Source organism: Chelonoidis abingdonii, chromosome 5 (genome assembly GCF_003597395.2).
Source record: "Chelonoidis abingdonii isolate Lonesome George chromosome 5, CheloAbing_2.0, whole genome shotgun sequence".
Taxonomy (NCBI): Eukaryota; Metazoa; Chordata; order Testudines; family Testudinidae; genus Chelonoidis; species Chelonoidis abingdonii.
In genome coordinates, this window is record NC_133773.1 from 3,403,344 (window position 1) to 3,425,466 (window position 22,123).

At 52.6% G+C, this 22,123-nt stretch overlaps 1 protein-coding gene across 1 annotated transcript in view; it reads left to right on the top strand.

Annotated features, from left to right (window-relative positions):
- RBPMS (RNA binding protein, mRNA processing factor) overlaps window positions 1-22,123 on the top strand; it is a 106,090-nt gene that overhangs the window by 69,950 nt on the left and 14,017 nt on the right. Inside the window, exons 6-7 of the mRNA XM_032769476.1 lie at window positions 1,257-1,387; window positions 17,025-17,094. Coding sequence (XP_032625367.1) covers window positions 1,257-1,387; window positions 17,025-17,087 — 194 coding nt within the window. The 3' untranslated portion in view covers window positions 17,088-17,094. The remainder of the gene's footprint in view (window positions 1-1,256; window positions 1,388-17,024; window positions 17,095-22,123) is intronic.

Sequence of the window (22,123 nt, forward strand, 5' to 3'; positions counted from 1 at the left end):
TTGATTGATGATACTAGAAAGAGACAGAGAGATGGCCAGATGGCCACTAGCTGCCATTTCCCCCCCAGCCATCCTCCTCCTTGTCCCTCATCTGCCTTCTTCTGCGCCTCTCCTTTTTTCCCATATGGCATAATGGGCAGAAGATTTCTCTTCGTGATCGGGCACCTTGGGCAGCTGGTAAATGGCTCTGACCAGACAATCAGGACGTAGTTTGGGCACTCAGTGGCCACAGCCAGGCTGATGTTCCCAACTCCCAAACCGATGACACCATCAGCTTCCCTTTCCCACTAGCCAGCAGAACTCATGCTGGGCCCCGCTGCAAACACTCGTGTTTGTAATGGTTTGAGTTGCTCTGTCACCCCTTTTCCCCTAACAGGCTGGCACAAAGGGCCCAGCGAGCAGGAATGCTCCTGGCTCAAGGGGCCTGCACACCATGCACAGAACCAGTTCTGTGCCACCTCCACAGGAGCCCCAAGGTGGAGTGGGGGGACGCCCTGGGGCAAGAAGGGGCAAGGCCAGTGTGGATGCACCCTAGGGCAGGCCAAAGTGGTGTTCTAGCCTGTGGCAGAGGGTGCAGTGGCCCCAGCCTCTGAGCAGGGGCCCCAGCCTTTGAGCACAACCCAGGCCCTTTCTCCTTGCACCGGCAAAGCAACGATCTGGCCTGTGGTGCATCCCAGTCCCTCTATTGCCTTTGTCATACACACCCCCGGGCAGAGTCAACACTCAGTCTGTGTGTCTGTTTACTGTTTGCTGCCTTGCATCACCAAAGGGTGCCATGTCCTGCCTGGCCCAGCAAACCAGGTCGGTGGCTCAGCCTGTAACTATGGCTAACAGTCGCCACCCACAGGAAATGCTCCCCCTTGGTTAGTACTCGGAGTGACACTGTGACAGCGAAACACCTCCCGTCAGTTTTGGAAGGGCTACGTGTTCTGGCAGGTAAATAGTCCCCATTGCGGGAACCCTGGTCCCCGCGCAGTACAAGTCCGTCCGAGGGGAGTCTCTTCTACCAGCTGTCATCCCAGTCGCCCACCCTCCCACTGCTACCTGTCACGTTAGCACACGGTCCTGCTCTGATCACTGGGGCTCTGAGACGCTCCTCCAGAGCAGTGTTTTCCCCCCTGGTCTTTTGGCTTTTCCCTCTGAGCTTAGGTAACAGTTGCCAGAGGAGCTGATTGATGTGAAGCGAGTTCTCTCGTTCGGTTGTTTTGAACATTGTTGTTTTGTAACCATGAACTCTCCTTATTCTTTTCTTGCAGATGAGCTCACAGTGCCTGCACTTTATCCCAGTAGCCCTGAAGTGTGGGCGCCGTACCCTCTGTACCCAGCGGAGTTAGCACCTGCTCTACCTCCTCCTGCTTTCACCTATCCCGCTTCACTGCATGCCCAGGTAAATTATACCAACCAGCCACAACTTCGCTCACTCTCCCACCAGTCCTTTCGGAGCTGGTCCCCCAGCGCACCCTGTCCAACTAACCCCTGTCCGGCTAACAGACACTCCTCCAGAAGATTAATGATCTCACCTCAATCAAGCTGACACATCCTCAGGGGACGAGTGGGGACAGGCTTCCCGAGGTGATAGCACACACTGCCTGATGTATCCCGGACACCTGTCTCTTCCTTAATCCTTTCACTTTCATTCACACCAAGGCCACAGGAGGCAGTTCTAGAATCCACCGGGTATTGAAGAACCCCGTACACGTGTGCCTCTGTATATGGGTACTGTGCAGCCCAAACCAGCACTTGCAGCTAATTATCTGGAAGGCCATTGGTGGTGTGTGTTTGTGTGGCCGGGTGTGTTTGGAGTTGGCCATCTGTAAGGTCAGGCGTTTGGTGCTGTAGCCTAGATGTCAGGGCTCCCGACTTCAAGGCAGCTGATCTACTGCTGAGCTACAGGGGCAGCTGTCACTGCGTGGACAGACCAACGTGCTGTAGCTGCAGGTGGTTACTGGGATGGTGTTCGCTGGTGAACGATGCCTGGTTAATAGTGCTCCTTCCACCTCACCCACCCGGTGTTTTCAGGTCAGTAGCCACCGCCGCTGCTGAGAGGAGGAGTTCAGGCTCCTTAACCTGTCACATCCCTGGTAGGCTGCGGACAAAAGGGGGGGGGGGGGATGGGTCATTCTCCCCCCGCTTAGGTCTAGGGTGCCCAGGGTCTGCTTGGGGTACATTTTTGAAGCTGCTACCCAGCTCTGCTCTAAGGAGGGCAATGTGAACAAGGAGATGAGGATTTGCAACAGCCCCAGAAACATTCTGGGTTCAGGTGATCCCAGCCGAATGAAAGGCGAGAGTCTGTTCACGGTGCAGGCAAGGGTTGAATAACGCTCCCAGGCACGATGGGTTGAGTAAGTTGGGTTCCAGCTTCTTAAATTATACGATGGAAGAGAGAACAGAAGAACTCACTTTTGATCATGCACTGAAAAATTATTTACTAGAAACCTTAGTGACTGCAGTCTTAGTCCTTGAAACCTTCCGGCGCTGACTCCTGCAGGCAAGGGGCCAGGTGAATCCCTGCTGTGAGCTGGCCATAGGTGACAACCAGCGGCGGCTCCAGGCACCAGCGCTGCAAGCGCGTGCCTGGGGCAGCAAGCCACAGGGGCGCCCTGCTGGTCCCTGTGAGGGCGGCAGTCAGGCAGCCTTCGGCGGCGCGCCTGCGGGAGGTTCACTGGTCCTGCAGATTTGGCAGCAATTCGGGGCGGGTACACCAAAGTCGCGGGACCGGTGGACCTCCCACAGGCAAGCCGCCAAATCTGCGGGACCAGGGACCTCCCACAGACAAGCCGCTGAAGGCAGCCTCCCTTCTGTGCTTGGGGCGGCAAAAAAGCTAGAGCCGCCTCTGGTGATGACAGCTACATGTAAGTGGCCACCACTACCAAGCAAATCAAGTTTCCACCTCCCTGAGGGGCCGAGTCTGCAGCACGATGTTACCAAAGCTGGGGAGCTGCTTCCATCCGAGACCCATTTTATCACTCCTTGATAGCGACTGCACGTGTCTCAGTACGCCTGGCTTGTCTGGAGGGACTTTTCCTGCATTAACAATCCACCTACTCCGATGCTTTTCTGATCTTACATACAAATGCATGTAGTCATGCACGGAGTATCTGAGTAGCTAAGCTGGAGGAGATGCTAGTGGTTTCCATGACACTATGAGCAATCTGTAGCCCAGGAGATAGTCAAGCAGTGGGAATTCCCTAGAGGGACAGACAGAAACCTTGTTCCAACATGGTATGGAGCAGTGTGGGTTCCTAAGGGGCATAATGGACAGCAGCCCAGGAGCGTTCACACTGAGATAAGCAACAGGAGAGAGGCAAGTCTTACTGCTGCTAGTGATGCCCTTCTCCTCCACCCTATGTCCCAATACAACTCAGAGAGCAGAGCACTTGAGGCAGCACCAGGCAGCCAAAGAAGAGCTGTTCATCCATATGATCCCATGAGCAGCACCTCCCAGGATGACCGTCAGAGACAGGTAGCAGCACCAGGAAATGCCTACACAAACCAAAGGGCGGGTGTTACATGCCTGCAAGCTGTGGCCACTGAGGTGCCCTACTACCAAGCCAACCTGCCAGTTGATCCTCTGAGCTAGGTGAGTTCGGTTTTGAGATTTCATAGCTAGCTCTGGTCCCTGCAGAGTCTTTTGTTCCTCCGTCTCCATCAGCAGGTGACACCGGAGTTGGACACAGACTAGGTCATCTTTGGAAAGTGCACAAGCACAATGAGAGAGGCCATTTTAGAGCCAGCCTCTCACCTTCAGAGCTGTCACACTCAACTGTGATATCACAGCCCTTTCCGGGAAAGGGCCGTTCCCTGTACCCGGTCAGCAACGCATGTGAGGGAAGAGCGCTTCTCGAACTACTTTCTGCAATGCCTAGTAAATCCACCCCTGGCTGTATCTGCTCCCTAGTCTGTGGGTAATTGTCCTCCTCCCAATATGTACACTGAATGCATTTCCCCAAGGGTTACCGACTAGCGAGGGAGGCTGAAAATGTAGAAAGTGTGACCTTGTTCCAGGGTAAATGTGGGAGAATTCCCGGTCACGTTGCTGCTGCGGATCTGTCTGTGACTGAAAGTGTTGAGTAGGGGGTACATGTCAGTCTAGGATGAAAAGCCACCAGACAGTGAGAACAAAACTCACTGCTAGATTCAGAGATTTTAGGGCCAATAGGATCATGTGTTTCTGTTCTGTTCTGTAAAGGTTCTTTTCCCTTGCTGTGCGTTAAAGGGCCGGACTGATGGACAAATAGCCATGCCAGGTGATCAGCAGGGCAGCAGTGCGGCAGGCTCGGTATAAAACCCAAGCCTTTCCTTGTTTCCCCTGCCCAGGGGTCAGTGCTTAACGTGTGGCAGCTGGGGAGGGAGGCTCTAAATACATGAGTTGATTATAGGCCAGTTTTTCAAAAGACCCCCAACACCCAGCAGCTCCCAATGTTTGCCAGTGTGGGTAGGGCCTGCTTTTGGAAAGGCCGGCCTAAACTTAGCCTGTAGAGTCTCAAGAGAGGGGCATGGACTGGACCAACAGGCCAGGATCCAGGGGCAAAGGCCAGCGCTGAGCATAAGCACAAGCTGCCACTTGGGGCTGCCCAACCACTTGCTGACTCAGTAATTTGGCAGACCCTGGCCCTGGAGGGGCGGAAACACTTGACGCTGGATTTCCTTCCCTTTAGCAGTAGGCCTGGTGCTGGCAAGCCAGCTGCATGGACATATGTTGCCAAAGAGACCCGCTGCAACCAGCACTTCCAGCTAGTAATGCAAGGACATTCCCTACAGAAATTCAGCTAGTTCATGGAAACGCAGGAACTCGAGTGAGCTTGTGAACTTCAGCGTGAGGCAAAGTGACTGTGACAGGGATGAAAAGGAAAATGAACTCCAAATGAAGGGCCATGTTTTATTCACAGCCAGTGGTGAAGCAGTCTGCTGGCTAACACAGCCCAGCAAAGTGGAAAGCAGAAACACCCAGTAATGTACGCTCTGTCACAAGCACTTTTCTGCTGGTTGAACCCTGAAGTTGGGACCCTCTAATGGCCCTTGATCACAGGAGTACTGTAGTTAAAAATTAACGAGCAAAAGGAATAATTAAATATGGATGACGAGCACTCACTGTGGACTTGGCCTGCCAGCAGGCTGAGCACGCCTGGCTGCTCCCGAACGGCTCGGCACGGCCGGCGACTCTTGGAACATCTCAGTCTGCTCGAGGGCATTCCTGAAAGCAATGCCTAGTTAGCGCTGGTGGGAAGGACTCATTCACAGGCAGCCCTGTTGCTAAGAGAAATGGGCCCGAGGAAGGTTGTCCATGCCAGGGCGGAGGGCAGAGAGAAGGCAGGCAGGCCATGCCTTCTTGTCAACCTCCTCGCCCAAGCAACAGCTTTCCCTGTCCCCCCTCCCCCCTTGTCCCCACTGTGCAGTATGGCATGGGGTGAGAAGAGTAAGTCTGAATCACCCGGGGGAGGATTGAGCCAAAGACTAGTGCAGGGGAAGGGCCATGGTGGTGACATGTGATTTGGCTGGTGGGGGGTGTCCCTTGGATGTATGTGCTCAGCTGCCCACCAGACGGTCTAGCTGGCCAGTGGCTCCTGTGGGTGATCAGTCTGCTGGGGTTCACCAAAACCAGAGCAAACCAGCAGAGGCACAGACACAGTCCTCGCAACTGGGCCACATAGTCCTCCAGCGTGGGGAGGGACCTCTCCTAGAGGAGGCTGCCGGTCAGCCCAAGATGGCTGGTGGTTTGGTAAAATGGGCAAATAGCAATCCATGGTTCATGTAATCCAACAGCTCACCCCTAGTGACCAAATCAGGCTTTAAAGGCAGCACACCAGAGACAAGCTGAGACTCCAGAGAACTCTTCTCAAAATATTTACATCGTTAGCCCTGCTTCGGAGGGAAAGGAGTTAGCCAGAAGCTGAAAGGTTTCCAGATTTGCCAGAGGGGAGTTTTCCTGCATGAATGGCCACCTCTGACCCACTAAGAACCCATTTGCCAAGGGCACCAGGTCATGTCTGACCAACACTGAGAACATATTTGCCTGGGACACCTGGCTGCTTCCGGACCCGCATTCAGAATGTGTTTGCCCAGAGCACCAGGTGATGCCTGACCTACACTGAGAATGTTTGCCCACGGGCCCCAGCCACATCTGACCCATACTGCAAATGCTGGTCCAGCGGGGGCTGGAGCTTTGGGTTATTTTATAACATCATTGTGTTTCCACAATGAAAGTGGATTTAACTTCTCCCTGGTGGCTTTTGTTTCTTCTCTTTCAGCTTGTGCAGCTAGAGGTGCTGGGGTTTGCTCATCGTCCGCCAGTTTTTGTTTAGCAATGCGCTGGAGGTGGCTGCAAATAGACAAGGGTTTTCTAGATAAGTTCCACCGTACCTTTAAAGACTTTTGGCGCAATCCCATCAGTTTCACTGAGGCAAAACCCCCATAGAGGTCAATGAGAGCAGGTGCCATCCATTTATTTATAAGTAACAGGTCACAGTGTGCAGTGCCTGAATGATCAGAATCCAGCCCTGAAGTAGAGCTCGCCAGGGGAATCTAATCAATGGGTAAAGCTGTCTCAGAAATATTCAGCCAGTTTTTAATTACCTTATTCAACTTTCTAATTAAAGCTAAGTGGGAGAACAGTTGAGAGCTTCGTAGTATGTTATCTGGGGATCTGAAAGCACTTTCTAAACATTAATTAATTAACCCCAATGAGGCAGATTAATATTCTACCCCTTTTACAGCCTGGGAAGACGTGTCACAGTGAGGGAGTGACATGGCCAGTGGCTCAAAGCACAGCATTGCTACAGCACACAGTAAAGCCCTGGTTTGCAGCCCCCTGCTCCAGGGCTACCCAGAGGATTCAGGGGGTCTGGGGTCTAAGGCAGCGGGGGGCCCCCACCGCCGAAGATCTGGCACTCCAGGAGTGGGTCCCGGAGGAGAAGAACCCCCCGCCGCCAAATTGCCAACGACGACCCGGAGTGGAAGAAGCTCCAGGGGCCCAGGCCCCGCGAGAGTTTCCCGGGGCCCCTGGAGCAGGTGAAGAACCCCGCTCCAGGGGCCCTGAAAAACTCTCATGGGGGTCCCTGCAGGGCCCGGGGCCTGGGGCAAATTGCCCCACTTGCCCCCCCCTGGTGACCCTGCCCTGCTCTGACTAGGTGACAATGCTAAGAAGTTAAGCTCTGGAGCCATGTAACAGAGATGGAAACAAACCTTTTGTGGAGGAGAGCTGAATCCAACATTACTTGAAATTGGGGTTGGGCAAACTCCTTTGCTTCAAAAACCATCTTCAGATTTGGGCAAAAGTCCAGATTTTCAGATATTGGTATTTACGGGAAGAAAGCTGATAAATATTACTGCAGATATAGAGTTGTCTTGTGAAATAACATTTGACAGGCAGCACCTGCAGTGGGTCTGAGACACAGAAAAGAGCAGAAAGCTTACTGGGTTGGTGAATTACAAGGAAATGTACATAGCAATAAGATCCTCCCGTCTCTAACAAGTTTCCAAACGCAAGATACAGAATCGTTTAATGTGCATCTTAGTCACGTCTAATTTATTGCTTCTTTATCAGCTGCTCTAAGTCTGATGATTTCGCTCACAGCAGAGTTCTGGTAACGGAAGCAAACAGACAGGATGAGATTTTGCACAGATGAATGTACAGAGTTAAAGTCAGCATGGTCTCCGCACAGCTGTTCTAGGCTGTAATTGAGTGAGCGCTCCCCGGCTAAGCATGGCTAGGCCAAGTCATTGCTGGACCAGGAGCCTGACTACGCTCGCCTACGTGCTGCAGGTCATGGCACTGGTGACTGAATGCAGACACTGCCTCTGTCAGTTGTGAGCCAGCCTGGTGCTGGAGGGGATGTCGTGGCTGGAGACTTTGTCTTTTTATCAAGACGTGAGACTCATGGTCATTTCTTCTCATTTGATCTCATGGCCCTTGCTGCACTATCAGTTGTCCTTGGGCACATTTTAATTTGCGTAAGTAGGCATTCCCCCTACTTAAAATTCTCTGCAGAGTGTAATTTAGGTGTGAAATCCTTTGCCTCCTTCTATCTTTAACTGGTGTATAGAATTGCCACGTGCTGTTAAAAATCTTCCATGTGCCAGCCCCGCTGTGGTTGCATTTCAATTTGTGCAAATGCTTGGAATTCTTAGTGATGAAAGGCCCTTACAGTAATATAAGCTATCATTATTATAGAAGGGAAAGTGCCAGAACTTCAGCTGGTATATGAAGAGATACTAGAGATAAGTTTCTATTCGACATAATGAAAACACAACTGCAGACTTATAGGGATAATGGTCAAGAGATTTTAAAAACACAGGTAGCCACACAATTTCCTAGTGGCTACCAGCTGAAGTATAGGTTAGTACCATAAAAGCCAGCTGTGACCCCTCAATAGAGATGATCGTAGAGGAAGAGTGGGACAGTTTTCACTCAATTCACATATGTGGGGTAAGAATGTTCCTGTGTATGAAGTCACTGACTGCCGATGGAGGAAGGTAGCTCAGCTAATGAGCATGGCTTGGCCCATGGCAAAGTTCAGGCAAACAGGAATAGAAGTGAAGTGATAGATTTCGGTCTCTGGCAAGTTCAGGAGATGAATGGTACACATCTGAGGGCCAAACGCCCATGCTCCCAGACAGCAATTCCCTCATTTGTATTGTACCAAGCAAGAGATTGTCATGATATGAGAACCGTGGATGGAGTCATTTCCTGTACCACAGGTCCTGGCCACACTCTTATACTGGTTGAAAGGGCCAGAGTGGCATAAAGGGTCCCTAGCAGCCCCACTTCTGAGGGCAGAGGGGAAGAGGATTCCCCCGCTGCAGGGAATCCCATACAAGCCCTGGTGTAGTGGGCATGCTGAGGGCCGAAGGTGTGTGCCAGGAGCAGGGCCACAGAATTATGTAGCCTCCTGGCAGTGCTGCAGCCCACAGCACAGCCTGGGGAGACTGCCACAATTCACCAGGCCCCCCGGGGTGGTCGGAGTGACGCCACGTGCCTCTCCAGTCCCCAGAGCAACACACACAGGACATGCAAAGGTTGCTTAACGCCCCCCCTCTCCAGGGGCTAGGAGGTCTGTGATGCATCTCTCAGAACATCTTGCCTGCCAAGGTCAGAGAGAAACAATGACACTGCAGTGCGTTTAAAGGCAATACAGCACCAGCAGGTCCCATTGTGAGAACAGCTGGGTTCTAGCTGTGATAGGAACTACACAGCTACTCCCCCAGTTCTAGCATCAGCACACAAGCCTAGGGCGAGAGACCATTCTCTGTAGTTGCTATACCCAGGGATTATTTCAGAGCCCCCAGCACTCTCCCTGCTAACCAAGTTCTTCTTTAGCTCACGCATCAGAGGCCCTGGTTTGTGGTGCTGAAGGTCCCTGGCTTTCAGGGATGACAGGATGCGTTGTAGGTGGCCACAGCGGGGGGGAATGGCATTATCTTCTGTTTCCATGGTGGCTCATGTGATCTAGCTCCTGGTTGCCCAGAGCTGGACTAGCCCAGTCTCAAGCAGAGCCAGCTAACCTGTTAACATGACAGGTAACAAAGTGAGCATGGTGAGTGCGTGGGAGTGAGTGTGCAGAGGTGCGGTCGGGAGCCAGGGTAAAGCACAGCTCCAGGAGCAGGGCGAGCTGCCAGTCCCGGACACAGAGTGGGAATCAGACTGTCTTCTGCCTCCCTGCCTTCCCTTCTTCATTCTTTCCTTTCTTCCTCTCTGGAAAACACCAGCTCTTAATCATTTTGGGTCCCCCGGGCACCTTTATCCAACCCACAGGATGCACCAATCTCCACCTGCTGCACCCTGACACTGACAGCAGTTACACACATGTACCCTTCCCCCCCTTCTATCATGTGCTGTCCTGGCTCTGCCCCCACCCACTGTGGTAGCAATGCCCCCCTCCCCTCCTTACCACTATCCCAGGAAGGCAACGCCAGTGCTGCTATTTGACTAGTGACTTCATGGACTCAGAGGCAGCAAACCACAAGTAAGGGGTAGGTGTTTCCTTTTATTTCCCCCTCACAAACATTTCTGTTACAAAATGGGGCTATTTCAGCATGGTGGGGGAAGACATTCACAGCCTGTTAAACCTCGTGGGGGTTAAACAAGTCCACCTCCTTTTATCCTGCTGGAAATTCAGCCCAGAATTTTCTACCAAGATGAACAAACTCCCATTTCCTCCGCTGATTCAAAGACAGCCATTACCTCACCCCTCTGGGGAGGGGGGTGGTGAGTAGCAGGGGCTTTTGGTGGTGTGCTGCCCAATGGCAGTTCTGTGCAGTGTGCAGCCAGGCAAATAAGAGAAGCAATGACATTACCCTCAAACAGTAGATACAGAAACAGCCGATTCCCCCTCTCAGATGCAAGCTCTACCTGCTGCCGACTCCTGGGTGCTTGGGCTGGTACCCAAGTAATGTCTTGGAAGGACACTCCAGCATGTTCTGTTGTAAGGCCGTGCCCAGAGGGAAACGGACACACGTGGAACTAGACAGGGGAAAACAGGAATGGTTGTTATGTTCAGAGTAATAAATGACTGAAAAAGGGATCTGTCTTCATAGGCTATGGCCCTAGGACAGCGCCAGTGCTGTTTAACAGGGGTCAGGCAAATAGGCACTTTACCTCCCCTCCCTGTGTTCATGTAGCACCCAGCTGGTTCCAGATCCAACTTTGTTCTGAATAACCCAAGGAGGAAGTACCCCCGGCTCCACAATGTCCTGGGGGCTGGGGCAATGGGCATGTGGGCAAGGAGTGAGGGCCTGTCACACACATCGCGAAATCTGCTTAGAGCTGGGAGTTTCAAAGCAGGTAACCCGCCCCTGCTTTAAGGATGGGAAGGGAGAAGGATGTACAGAACCATGGCGTATTGGCGCCGTATCGGCCCCTGTATGAACAGTACGGCAACCCCACAGGCTGCGTATGAGCAGCTGCGGCTCCACTCAGGCCAGTAACATCGTGGCTGCATTTGGCCCTGGGAGTGTGCCTGCACTGAAGGCTAATTCAGCAAGAGAGCTGCCTACATCACTAACTCTGTGCTATGTTCCCGCTTGGGCCAGAGCAAGCACACGGAGGTGGGTCTCCACCAGCGTCAGAGACCTCCTGATTAACGACGAGCTGTAGTTAAAGGGATACTGGCAGCTCCTTTCAGCCTACATTTAACATACCTTCCAAACAACACCGTCCGCCTGGCAAGGCCAGGCTGATAGCACTTTCATAGGGAAAGGTGGCCCCCGCAGAGCCCCAGAAACTCACACTGCCAATCTACAGAGCACACAGAACATGGACAGCAGCAGCACTCGTTCCCCTACTGTGCCCCTCAGCCGAGCCAGCCAACCAGGGTGCCTTCGCCAGGTAGCCGTATAGCTCCCAGGTGGTCCTGATGACCCGCGCAATGCTCCTGGCAATTAGGGGACCATTATGGCCCCATTTACAGACCTGGTTGGTGAATGGCGCCAGGATTTCTACAGGGGTACAAAAATCCCTGTGTGAGGAAACTGGGGCGGCAGAGGCTGGCGCCAGGGCAATGCTGTGCAGCCTAGAGTAAGTGCATTCTTGGACCCAGTGCCTGGCCCTCGCTCCAGGGAAAGATGAGAAATGGCAATAATTTTCTTTAAAGCCCAGTGAGGAAGAAGTGAAAGAGTAGGCAGGTCCTGGAGTCAGGAGCGTGCGTGGGTGGGAGGAACTTCCTTTGCTCACTAGGCCTTGAAATGGGGCCTGTGAGCGTTTTGGCTGGATCGGTGCCCTAGTGCCACTCAGTCGTACGGCTGCTGTTTGAGCTGAGTATTTTAGCTGCTAGTTTTGTCCGCTGTGGGGCCAACTCTCACAGTTTTATCACGGCTCTCGTGCTTTTGGGTTGTCTGCACCTGCCTCATGAATACAGGATGAAAGGTGCCAACACAGGAATTGGCCCTGATTCCAAATGGCCACCAGCTGCCATGCCAGTGACTGGGGCTAAAGCCAACACGCTGGGCACCGTTTCCCTATAGTCTGCGTGGGGAAGGGAGATTGCCCTTCAGACAGTGGTCTGCCACCTCCCATGGTTTCCAGTGAGATTGAAGCCAGGCCCACAGGCAGTGTGGCTGTCACTGCATGTTTCAGAGGGCTGGGCCAGGCACAAGTGGGATCAGGAGCTTGATTTAGGGGCTGCAGGGGAATGGGGGTACAGGGAGAAGCAGAGGACAATGATGGAGTGGGAGACGGAGGGGATCCAATGGCAGTGCCCACAGCCTAGGGGGACTGGTGGGGACGGGTAGCAGCCATGGGAAGGACTGCCAACTTGCAAAGGGACTGTAAAATTCCGTCACAGGATTTCAGCACCTGCAGGAGGAGTTGGTGCTGTGACAAGAGAAACGCCTCTGATCCCATGTTTTTCAGGGCTGGCAGAGCTCTGCGAGAGTCTCGGGGTTGAGGACACAGGCCTGCCCTGCTACTGAGCCCTGCCTACATTTATGACCCTGGAGCAGAAAGCAGGTGCCGGGGCAGTGGGAGGCAAGGAAGGGAGGGAGTCAGGGAAGGGTGCTGCTGGGTCTGAGGGCGAGGAGTCAAGACAGTAATAGGAAATGGCTGGCAATTCCCCCGTTTTAGGGGTGGATGGAGTCTCCCTTTGAGATGCCCGGAAGAGAAGTACAATAAAGGCTCACTTTTCAACTTGAAAAAAAACCACCCACCCACAAAGAAAAAGTCAAAAGATAGACTAAGAAGTATGGCTTGCTGATGTTTTTTAAATCTCATGATGTGTGGGGCAAGTCATGATTTATAGGAATTTGACTTATGATTTTTGATCTCTTGACTTTGGCAATATTGTGTCTGTGCTGGAGCGACTGGTGGATACCCCGGCAGGAATGAGCCTGCTGTGCTAGGCACAGCACATACACAGACCTAAGCTTTAGCAATTGTCTCTGTCGTCTCTGTTCACAAGATTTTACTTAAGCAAGTAGAACTCTTCAGTGCTTGTATTCAGGGCTGTTCTCCTCCACAGAGCCCTCTGGCCTGGGGGCCAGACACATTCATGGCACAGAAGCAGTGACAGGTAAAATTCTTGGTGCCCTCCAGACTCCACCCATACAGGCCTGGGCCTAGGCACTGTGTCTGCCACACCAAGCAGCGTCTTTCAGCCGCTCTGCTCTCAGTAGGGTTGATTTAGGCTGCAGGCTCATGAGTTTGACGCCAGTTCTCCTCCTCTCTTTCTCCACACCAGCAGTCTGGGTCCAGACCTGGACTGTGGCCATGGGGCTAAGGTGTGGTTGATCCCAATGCCTTGGGTCCAGACTGGGTCACACTTCAAATAGCCAAGGGTATTGCTGACCAGGTTCTTCCAGCCTGCAGTGATGCTCATTTCCTGCTTTGGGCACCAGGGCATTCATAGCTCCTGCTACCTGGACATCCTGCTCATTTGGTTCCCGTATCAGCACAATGGCATCCAGGCCCCCCAAATGATAAGTCCAGCCTGGCAGAACCACCGTCGGCAAAAGAGCTCTTGCTCCTTCTCATATCTCCAGCACTGGGGACAGACTCTACACTAGTCTGCGCAGCGTGCCACACGCCTGGCTAGTCCCTCAGATCAAGGGCTTCACAACCTCTCTGATCCACAGTTAGCAGCCTACTGTCTAGAGAGCAATCCGCCCACCACACCGCCGCCACCCCGCGGGCCTCTGTCTGCTCGTCACACCGACGCTGCCCCGTGGCCCTCTGCCCGCCCACTACACGTGGACACCACCCCGCCGGCCTTTGTCCACCTGCAATACGCAGATGCTGCCCTGTGAGCCTCACCCCCCCCACAGATACTGCCTTATGGGCCTTTTTCCATAAGCAAAAGCAACTACAGTAACTGCTAGAGTTAAATATTTTTAAGTCACCGGGACCAGGTAGCTTGCATCCAATAGACCAGTTTAAAAGATATTGGCGGAGGCGATCTCCGAAATGTTGCTATTCATTTTTAACAAAACTTGGAACACTGGGAAAGTTCCAGAGGACTGGAAAATAGCTAATGTTGTGCCAGGATTTTAGAAAGGTAACTACAGGCCAGTTAGCCTGAGATCAAACCAAAATCTGATAGGGTTCCCCCCAGGGAGTGCCAAGGAAGCAGCAGCAGTACCTAAACAATGAAATATCAAAGGATATATTTAAAAATGAGTGCGCAAAATTGTGGCATGTAATTTGTCCATGTAATTACTGCGATTGCATAGCCAAATGATCAGTTACACATCTAACTGCCTATTTGCATGTACAAATTATTTGTGCATAGTTGTGCTTTCAGGTCTGAAATTTCAGGACTCATTAACAGCATCCTCACTAGTTATTAATGAAATAAGCTGACGACATCATAATGGATGCACAGAACAAGAGTCTCCATGAAGCAACCCTCACGTGCTTCAATTCACATGTGTTTGAGCCCCTGCATTTCGCAATGAATTTCTGGCTTCAAATGAACCCAAAACTTAGTCAAAATCAGCAGGTTTCACCCAACTTCAAACTGATACAATGAGAATCTTCCAAGTTTTGCATGTCAAAGGGCCCAACTAACCTGATTAACCTGGAATGAAACCCAGAGCCAGGAGAGCTGCTTTTGGTTTCAAGCTTCATAATCTGAGGGTGAAGATGTATAAAAGAATCTGCCTTCGTGCTAAGATTTGGCCCCAGACATGCGTAATATTTGAATAGAGGTAAATTGTGCAAGATATGGAAGGGGGCTTGAATTTTGTCTCTTGCTTTGACTCCCCCCCATTCTCTCCCCTTCCCCCGCCAGTCATGCCCAGCTCTTCCCCTCCTGAGCCCCTGTCTCCACTGGCCATATGAGTGGGCTGTTTTCTTGTCTTTCCTTTCTGCCTTGCTCTCATTCACGCACTTGTGCTGCCTGCACAAAAGGCATCAGTGGGAAATTATATGTTTCCATATAGCTGGACAGGCCGCTCAGTGGCCAAGTGAAAATCGTCCAATTTCACTCTGATGGTTGCAGTTGGATATGGTCCGTGCATCCTGGCCTGGAACAGAGAGAGCTGATACACAGTGAAGCACGTGCAGGGGAGAAGGAAAGGATTTCAAGGCCTGCTTCTGCCACCCTCATGCTGATTAGCACCTTATACAACAGCAGGCCTGGTGACATCAGAGCAGCTCTTCACATGTCAAGGGGAGTCACTTGACAAATCAGGCCCTAATGCAGTCCTTGCATTTCACATAGGACTCCACACCATATTTGTGAGAGGAAAAGCAACTTTTCAGGCCAACCGTGACAAAGTGCCTTCTCCAGAGCAGAGTTCGCAGGGTGTTCCCTCCTTCTGCATCTGTAGCTTTAATAGTGTTGGGTGCTACACGTGCCACTGGAAAGAAGTTATATCCCCTCATAGAGCATATGCATTTTGCTGTCCTAAACCCATCTACTGGTGCAGCCAAGGAGGGAGAAGCCATCCTTTCAGCAGTGGAGGATATGCTAGTATCTGAGTGACTTCTCCGTTGCTTAACAACAGTTCCTCAAGCTTGCTGTTGCGTGTATATGCTAGAATGCAGTGCTGTGCTATATAAAAATGGCACCTCCTCCTTTCTCAGTAGATGTGCCCGCTCTGCAGAGCCAGGGTCCCAGCTGCTAGCTGCAGTCACTGAAAGAAGCGTTCACTGCTTTTAGCTCCATTTGCCCTGCACAACTAACAGCCAAGAGCAAATCCATGCCTCTTTGTGCAGCGCTGCTGATGGAGCTCCAGCGAGTTACTGCTCTGCAAACCTGCCCAACGCCATGGGGTTTGCAAGTGCAGCTTTGGCCTGCAAAACGTAGACTGCTACTGATAATGCATGAGAAAAACTGGGTCTGAACTTAGGTTGAGATTGCAGAGCTGGATCTTAGAGGAGCCACCTCTTTGCTTGTAAACTGAGCATATTTTCAGAGTCCCTTGTCAGATCAGAACAGCATTTTCAGACAGCCTGGTGCAGCGTCTCTGCAAAGCCATGCAGGATCCTCCTGCTATGCTCAATTTCAGCATTCATTCCTAGAGTTGGTGTCACTGGCGCCAGGATCAGTCAGTCCAAAGGCATCCTCTGATGTTGTAGAGCCAGCACAGGCACTGCTGTTCTCCTTTCGTCTGCCAGCATGGCAGGGAGAGGGACATGTTTAAAGGAAAGGGTGCATGGGACACCAAACTACACCTCACCCCCACCTCCCAATCCCTGACTTGGGTTTGGATTCCCTTAGTTTGGTGTTTGGGTCCCCTTAGTTTGGTGTTTGGGTCAGAGCTGCCCTCAGGCAATACTGTCTCTGCAGGAAGGACCACATGGCACCAGGAAGAGGATAGTGAGCATGAAGATGAACTCTAAGCCAGTGGTTCTCAACTAGGGGTCCGGGGCCCACTGGAGGGCTGCAAGCAGATTTCAGGGGGTCCGCCAATCAGGGCTGCCATTAGACCTGCTGGGGCCCAGGGCAGAAAGCCGCAGCCACACCGTGTAGGGCTCCCAAGTCCCACCACCCAGGGCTGAAGCTGAAGCCTGAGCAAGTTAGCTTCACAGGGCCCCCTATGGTGTGGGACCTGTTTGCCGCCCCCTAATGCCGGCCCTGGCTTTTATAGGCAGAAAAAACAGTTGTTGTGGCACAGGTGGGCCATGGAGTTTTTACACATGTTGGGGTGGGGAGGGGGGCTCAGAAAGGAAAGGGTTGAGAACCCCTGTTCTAAGCCACAGCTCCAATGTTGGGTGCGCAACTTGAGCACAGGCACAGCTCTGCCCCAAATCCAGCCCCACGGGTGTGCTCTGCCAGAAGGCCCCTATCAGTGGGAGCGCTGTCCTTGCTTCTTCTGTTGAATCTGTGGTGCACCACCACAGGGTTGCAAGTGACAATGGATGGGTGACATAACGTTGGGTCTGCAGCTCTGAACCACCCAGAACTGAGGAAGAGGATGGTGTTTAAAGCAGGGGTTTGGAGCTAGGCCTGTCTAGCACTTAGAGTGAGCCCAGAACAAGGCCCAGCTCTTGTCCCCTCTTCACAGAGACCCAGGATGTGGTTTGTGTAGGAGTTGAAGGTGTGTGATGCCTTCTAGCTCATGTTTCACGCCTGCCTCTCTTGTCTTTTCAGATGCGCTGGCTCCCTCCCTCAGAGGCTGCTTCTCAGGGCTGGAAGTCCCGTCAGTTCTGCTGAATACTGTGTAAGTGTACGGCTCTGCGTGGGCTTCACTTCCCCGGCACCAGCTGGAGGCAATGGCTCCTTCTACCACTCACTGCAGGCAGGCGAGGAAGGGGCGTCCTCCCATAGCAGAATTCATATCACTGCCCCTGGCTCTGCTCCGAGTCTATAGGCATGGGAGGAATGTCGGTATCATGAGGCATCCCCAGACCCTTTCCTGGCCACGGCTGATTGTACTATCTCATCACTCCACTACGTGGATAATTGACATGGAGAGTGTTCTAGTAGCTTCTCCCCTAAAGCTTGGCCCTATAGGGAGAGTGTTAGAGAGTCTGGGGGAGACAAGGCCCTGTACCCCCAGCTTCCTGCGATTCACCAAGACTCTTAGCCAGACAGTGGAACAGAAGGTTTATTAGATGACAGGAACACAGTCCAAACCAGAGCTTGTAGGCATAAACAGGTCCTTTTGGGGGGTAGGGATCTTAGACCCCAGCCTTGGGGTTCCCTCTGATTCCCCAGCCAGCCCAAAACTGAAACTCTGCTGCAGCATCTCATTCCCCCCTCCCCCAGGCTCCTCTCCCAGCCTTTGTCCAGTTTCCCGGCCAAAGGTGTCACCTGACCCTATCCCCATCCCGGCTCAGGTATCATCCCTCAAGTAAAGTCTCCCCCTGGCTCTCCCATCCCCCATGCAGACAGTCCCAGTAAAACTAGACGACATTCCCAGGTCAATACACCCCACTCCCTGCTGCGTCACAGAGAGTTCCTACGTTCCTCTCCCTTGCTGTGACCGTCTGATAAAGTGATTCAGTGCCCACGGCTGGCGTTAGGGTTGGGTGACAGAGCCCGGGGCACCGAAACTGGCGCTTGAAGGAAGTCACTGGACAATGTTGTTGGAGTGGCTGTGATGCCATTCATTCGGTACGAGGCTGCCCCTCAGGAGCAGAGCCAGGAGGGAATACCACTGGCTGCAAGGGAGGGTGCTACACATGGAAAGACAAGATGTGTGCGTGTGTGATGGCAAAAGGGCGAGGGTTGGGCTCTGCGGGACTCATGGAGTCCACTAAGCCGAACCACGTCAAAGGGACGGACAGGGAGAAAATGCCCTAGGTCTGTCAAGCGGGAGGCCAGAAGGAGGCTGCAGGTCTAGTCCGACCTGCGTGGCTTAGGCTGTATCCTTCACTCAGGGACTCCTCCCCGTGGGTGCCCTAGAGCAGATCATTGAGAGCACTCACATGTGCTCAAGGGAAGCTTGGGTTTTTGCTAAACGTTGACTGTGAATCCCTCTCCTTCGGGTGCATGTTTAGCTGAACAGAGCGCTAGCGGGCTCTGCTGCTGGAGTGACTGGCTTAGCCTCCGTCAGGCAGAGATGGCGAACATTTTCCTTCACCGTTGCTTTGTGTTCCTGTCACACACCCTGGAGAACAGGGCCCCAGACGATTACAGCTGAACTAACTAACCCCAACCGGCAGCTCCTAGCCCTGTCATTCCCAGCCTGGCTGGGTGACTGAGTACCCTGACCCCACAGCCCTTGTGCCCCATGCCTAGAGCCCCTCTGTCATCCCTGGGCAGACTTACCCTGCGTCTCCCGCTGTCTGGCCTGGCCATGCACTCTCCTGTCCTTTGTTTTCTCTCCACCCTCTCCCCTCTTTGCACCTTGTTTTGTCTTTCTAGTCTTATCCCCCCATCATTCCTTGCTCTTCCTGCAGCCCAAGGGTTCAGGACACAGGCTGTGCCTGCAGAGCTGGAGCCTGGCACCCTACTGGCACAAGCTGCTCCAGGCCCAGCTGTACTGGGACCCCCTGGAACAGGGAGGGGAGAGGATTGCAGATGCTACCCACAACTCTGGCCACAGCAGCGTGTTTGTGCTGGGGGGGAGTCATGGATTCAGGGTCATGCCCAGACACCACTGCTTATCTCCTCGGCCCTGTGCCCCACAGTGCAATGCTGGCAAGGGTTTGGTGCTGTGGCCGGGCTGTATTGGGAGCAGTCTCTCGTAGCTGGTAGCAGTGGGCATGCACCTTCACAGATCCACCCACAGAGATGTGACGTTATCGCATGTCTCACACTGGCTATCAGCTCCGCTGACTGTGGCCTGGAGGTGACTAGCAAGGGCTTCCAGGGAAGGCTGGAGAACATGACATGGTGTCTGGGTGGTTCAGTGCAAGGGCTCCAGCTTGTGTGCTCATCCCCAGGCATTCCTCATTCACAAGATGTGGCTCATTGTAGGCACCACGTTCCCTACATGCTGCACAAAGCTGGGGTCCCCTCATCACATTCCTTGTTGGGAACTACCTACCTCAGCACGGCAAGAGTCCACAGCTGAGGTCACAGAGAGGTCTTGCAGTGCTTGGCACTTCTGGCCTGAGTTGTCTCTCTTGTTGTGGGGACCTTGTGCCCACAGCAGGTGCTGGCACTCTGAGGGGTTCCCCACATACTGCTGCCCTTGTCTATTGCTGATATTTGTGGGTGGTCCATCATGCAGTTGTATGCAGGGGAGATTCTCCCTGATAGTGGCCCCATCACTGGCTGATGGCACCTCTGGCAGTGCAAAGCCAAGGACAGCCTATCTGAAATACCCAGGCTACCAAGCAGGCCCAGCCCCAGGTAGCAGGTCTGTCAGTGCCAGTGGAGCTTCTAGCTACTCACCAGTGTGCATAGGGAGTAAATGGCACGAGGAAACTGCCTTTTACCAGCTTCATCACGTGGAGGTGTCCTGTCGCCTGCTGGTAGGACATGCTGTGGTCTCACTGATGCCCTCCCAGTGACTGCGCCAAGCCTCAGTGCATTCTCCTTGTCCAGCTGATTACCATCTCAACAATACTGCATCTTACTGGCCTTGAAAGTGCCTGCAGTCTGCATCCCTCTCAGAACCATCCCTGCTAAGAAACCAGAGGATATACTTCATTTAGCGAGAGACAACTTTAATAAGCTGGTATTTTCTCAGCTGAAAGAATGGCTCAGTCACACTGCCACTGAACATTGTGCAGGGGTAGTCAAAGCTGTAACCCGACTCATTCAGCATGGCACTGAACTATTCAGTAAATCTTCCAGAAGCCTGGCCTCAAGTCACCTGTAGACAACATACACCACACGTCTGAAGATCCTTGTGTGCATACGCAGAGAAGTGGGATCACCTCTGCTTAGTAACCAGTAATGGTCTCACTAATGTCCTATGTCCCACGCCGATGTCTCTCACTGCAAAAAGGATGCTGAGAAATTGGAGAGGGTTCAGAAAAGAGCTACAGGAATGATCTGCACTGTGGAAAAACCTGCCTTCAGAGAAATACTAAAGCAGCTCAGACCTTTTAGCTTATTCAAGAGAAGGTTGAGAAGTGACTCTCACAGTCTGCAAGTACCTGGATAGGGAGGAGCTTTCTGAGAGGAGAGGACTCTGACCTACAGACCAAGGTAAAACGAGATCCAACAGCTGGAAGCTGAAGCTCGACAGTTCGAACTGGAAATAAGGGGAAATGGGATGGTGATTAACTGCTGTAACAAACTACTAAGGGACGGGGTGGATTCTCCAGCACTTGACATCTGTCTCTCTGGACTCTGTTTCTAAAATATATACTTTGGCTTAAACAAAGTTATGGGCTGGATGCAGAAATCGCTATGTGAGGTTCTCTGGCCTGTGCTGGACAGGAGGTCAGGCTAGGCAATCACAATGGTCCCTTTCTGGCATACAGAATACAGCTTGCACAGAAAGCAAGGAGGCTCCATTCTCCCTGAAATGCATATATCCTTCCTTACTCTCTACAATATGCATGTCCAAACACAACAAAAATGTCTTATTAAAAGTTAATGAAAACTCCCTTGGCAGCAGATCAGGTCAGGGTCCATAAATGGAAAACACATGTGGTTTCTGAGCACAGATTACCACACCACGGGGGGAGTTTATTTTATTACACAAATGTACTCTTTTGATGCAATCCGTCCTGGAAGAGAAGTTAGAGAAGGTACAGTCTGTAAATATTGCAGCCATTTGTGGATAAATAAACTGTGGAAATTAAAACAAAAAGTAAAACCACTAGGCCAGGAGCAGTGCTAAGCTCTAATGCATCTACCCAACTGTTCCCAGACGTCACCCACTTTCACAGCACATCAATCTAAGCTCCTTGTGATTCTTGACATGCAGCTCAGATAAAAGGGTTCAACAATCTTCCCACCATACGCATGTCGAGGTCACCCCCCACTGCTAGCTCCTGGAGTCTGGGCGGTGTCCCTCCCGGTGATACGGACTATGGCTGGACAGCCTCCCCCTTTCCCTCACACTCCCCACTAGCTGTGCATTTTAAATATAAAGTTCAGGTAACTGTCACAAATAAAACCCAGGGGATACAGTTCTTAAGGGAGCTCCGAACGCTGCCGCATCTGGCTAGCTGTGATGTTGGATGTCATGTCCAACTGAGCACCTGCACATATCCTCAGGGAAAGCTTAGTGCCCAGCAAAAGGGCCAGGCTGCCAGGGCTAGATCCCTCCATCCTCTGCGCAGCCACAGTGCTTCACTAGCAGCAAGCACCTCCTGCCCCATCACTGGGCTCCAAGCCTCTTCTGAGGCCCTGCTCTCCCATGCTGATCTGGGCAAGCAGGCCAGTGCCTACCCCGGTGTGCTCAAGCTGTGCAGCCTGACCTGAACCCGACAGGAGGACCTGGGCCTGCATTGGGGCAGGGGGGAAAACAACTGGACTCTCTCGGGCTTTGGGCAGATCGGCTTTCCTCCTCCTGCCTGGGTGTTGGTGTGACGGTGGCTGTTTGCCCTGCTCCTGCCGGCTGCTACAGCCTCACTCTGCTGTGCAGCGAATGTGCCAACAAGTCCCAGCACCACTCGCTCCTCGACACACAGTCAGCAGGGCCAGCGGCTGTCAGGAGCAGGGCACACAGCTGCAGTCACCACCATGCCAACCGCCCGGGCAGGAGGCGGTGCTGGCACTCACTCAGGTTCAGGGGGAAGTGTTGGGTCAGAAAATGATTCAAGCCTCTCAGGCTGGGGCTTGGGTCTGGGCTGTGTTCAGGTCGGGCTCAGAAATTAGGCATGAGCAGACCTCTGCTC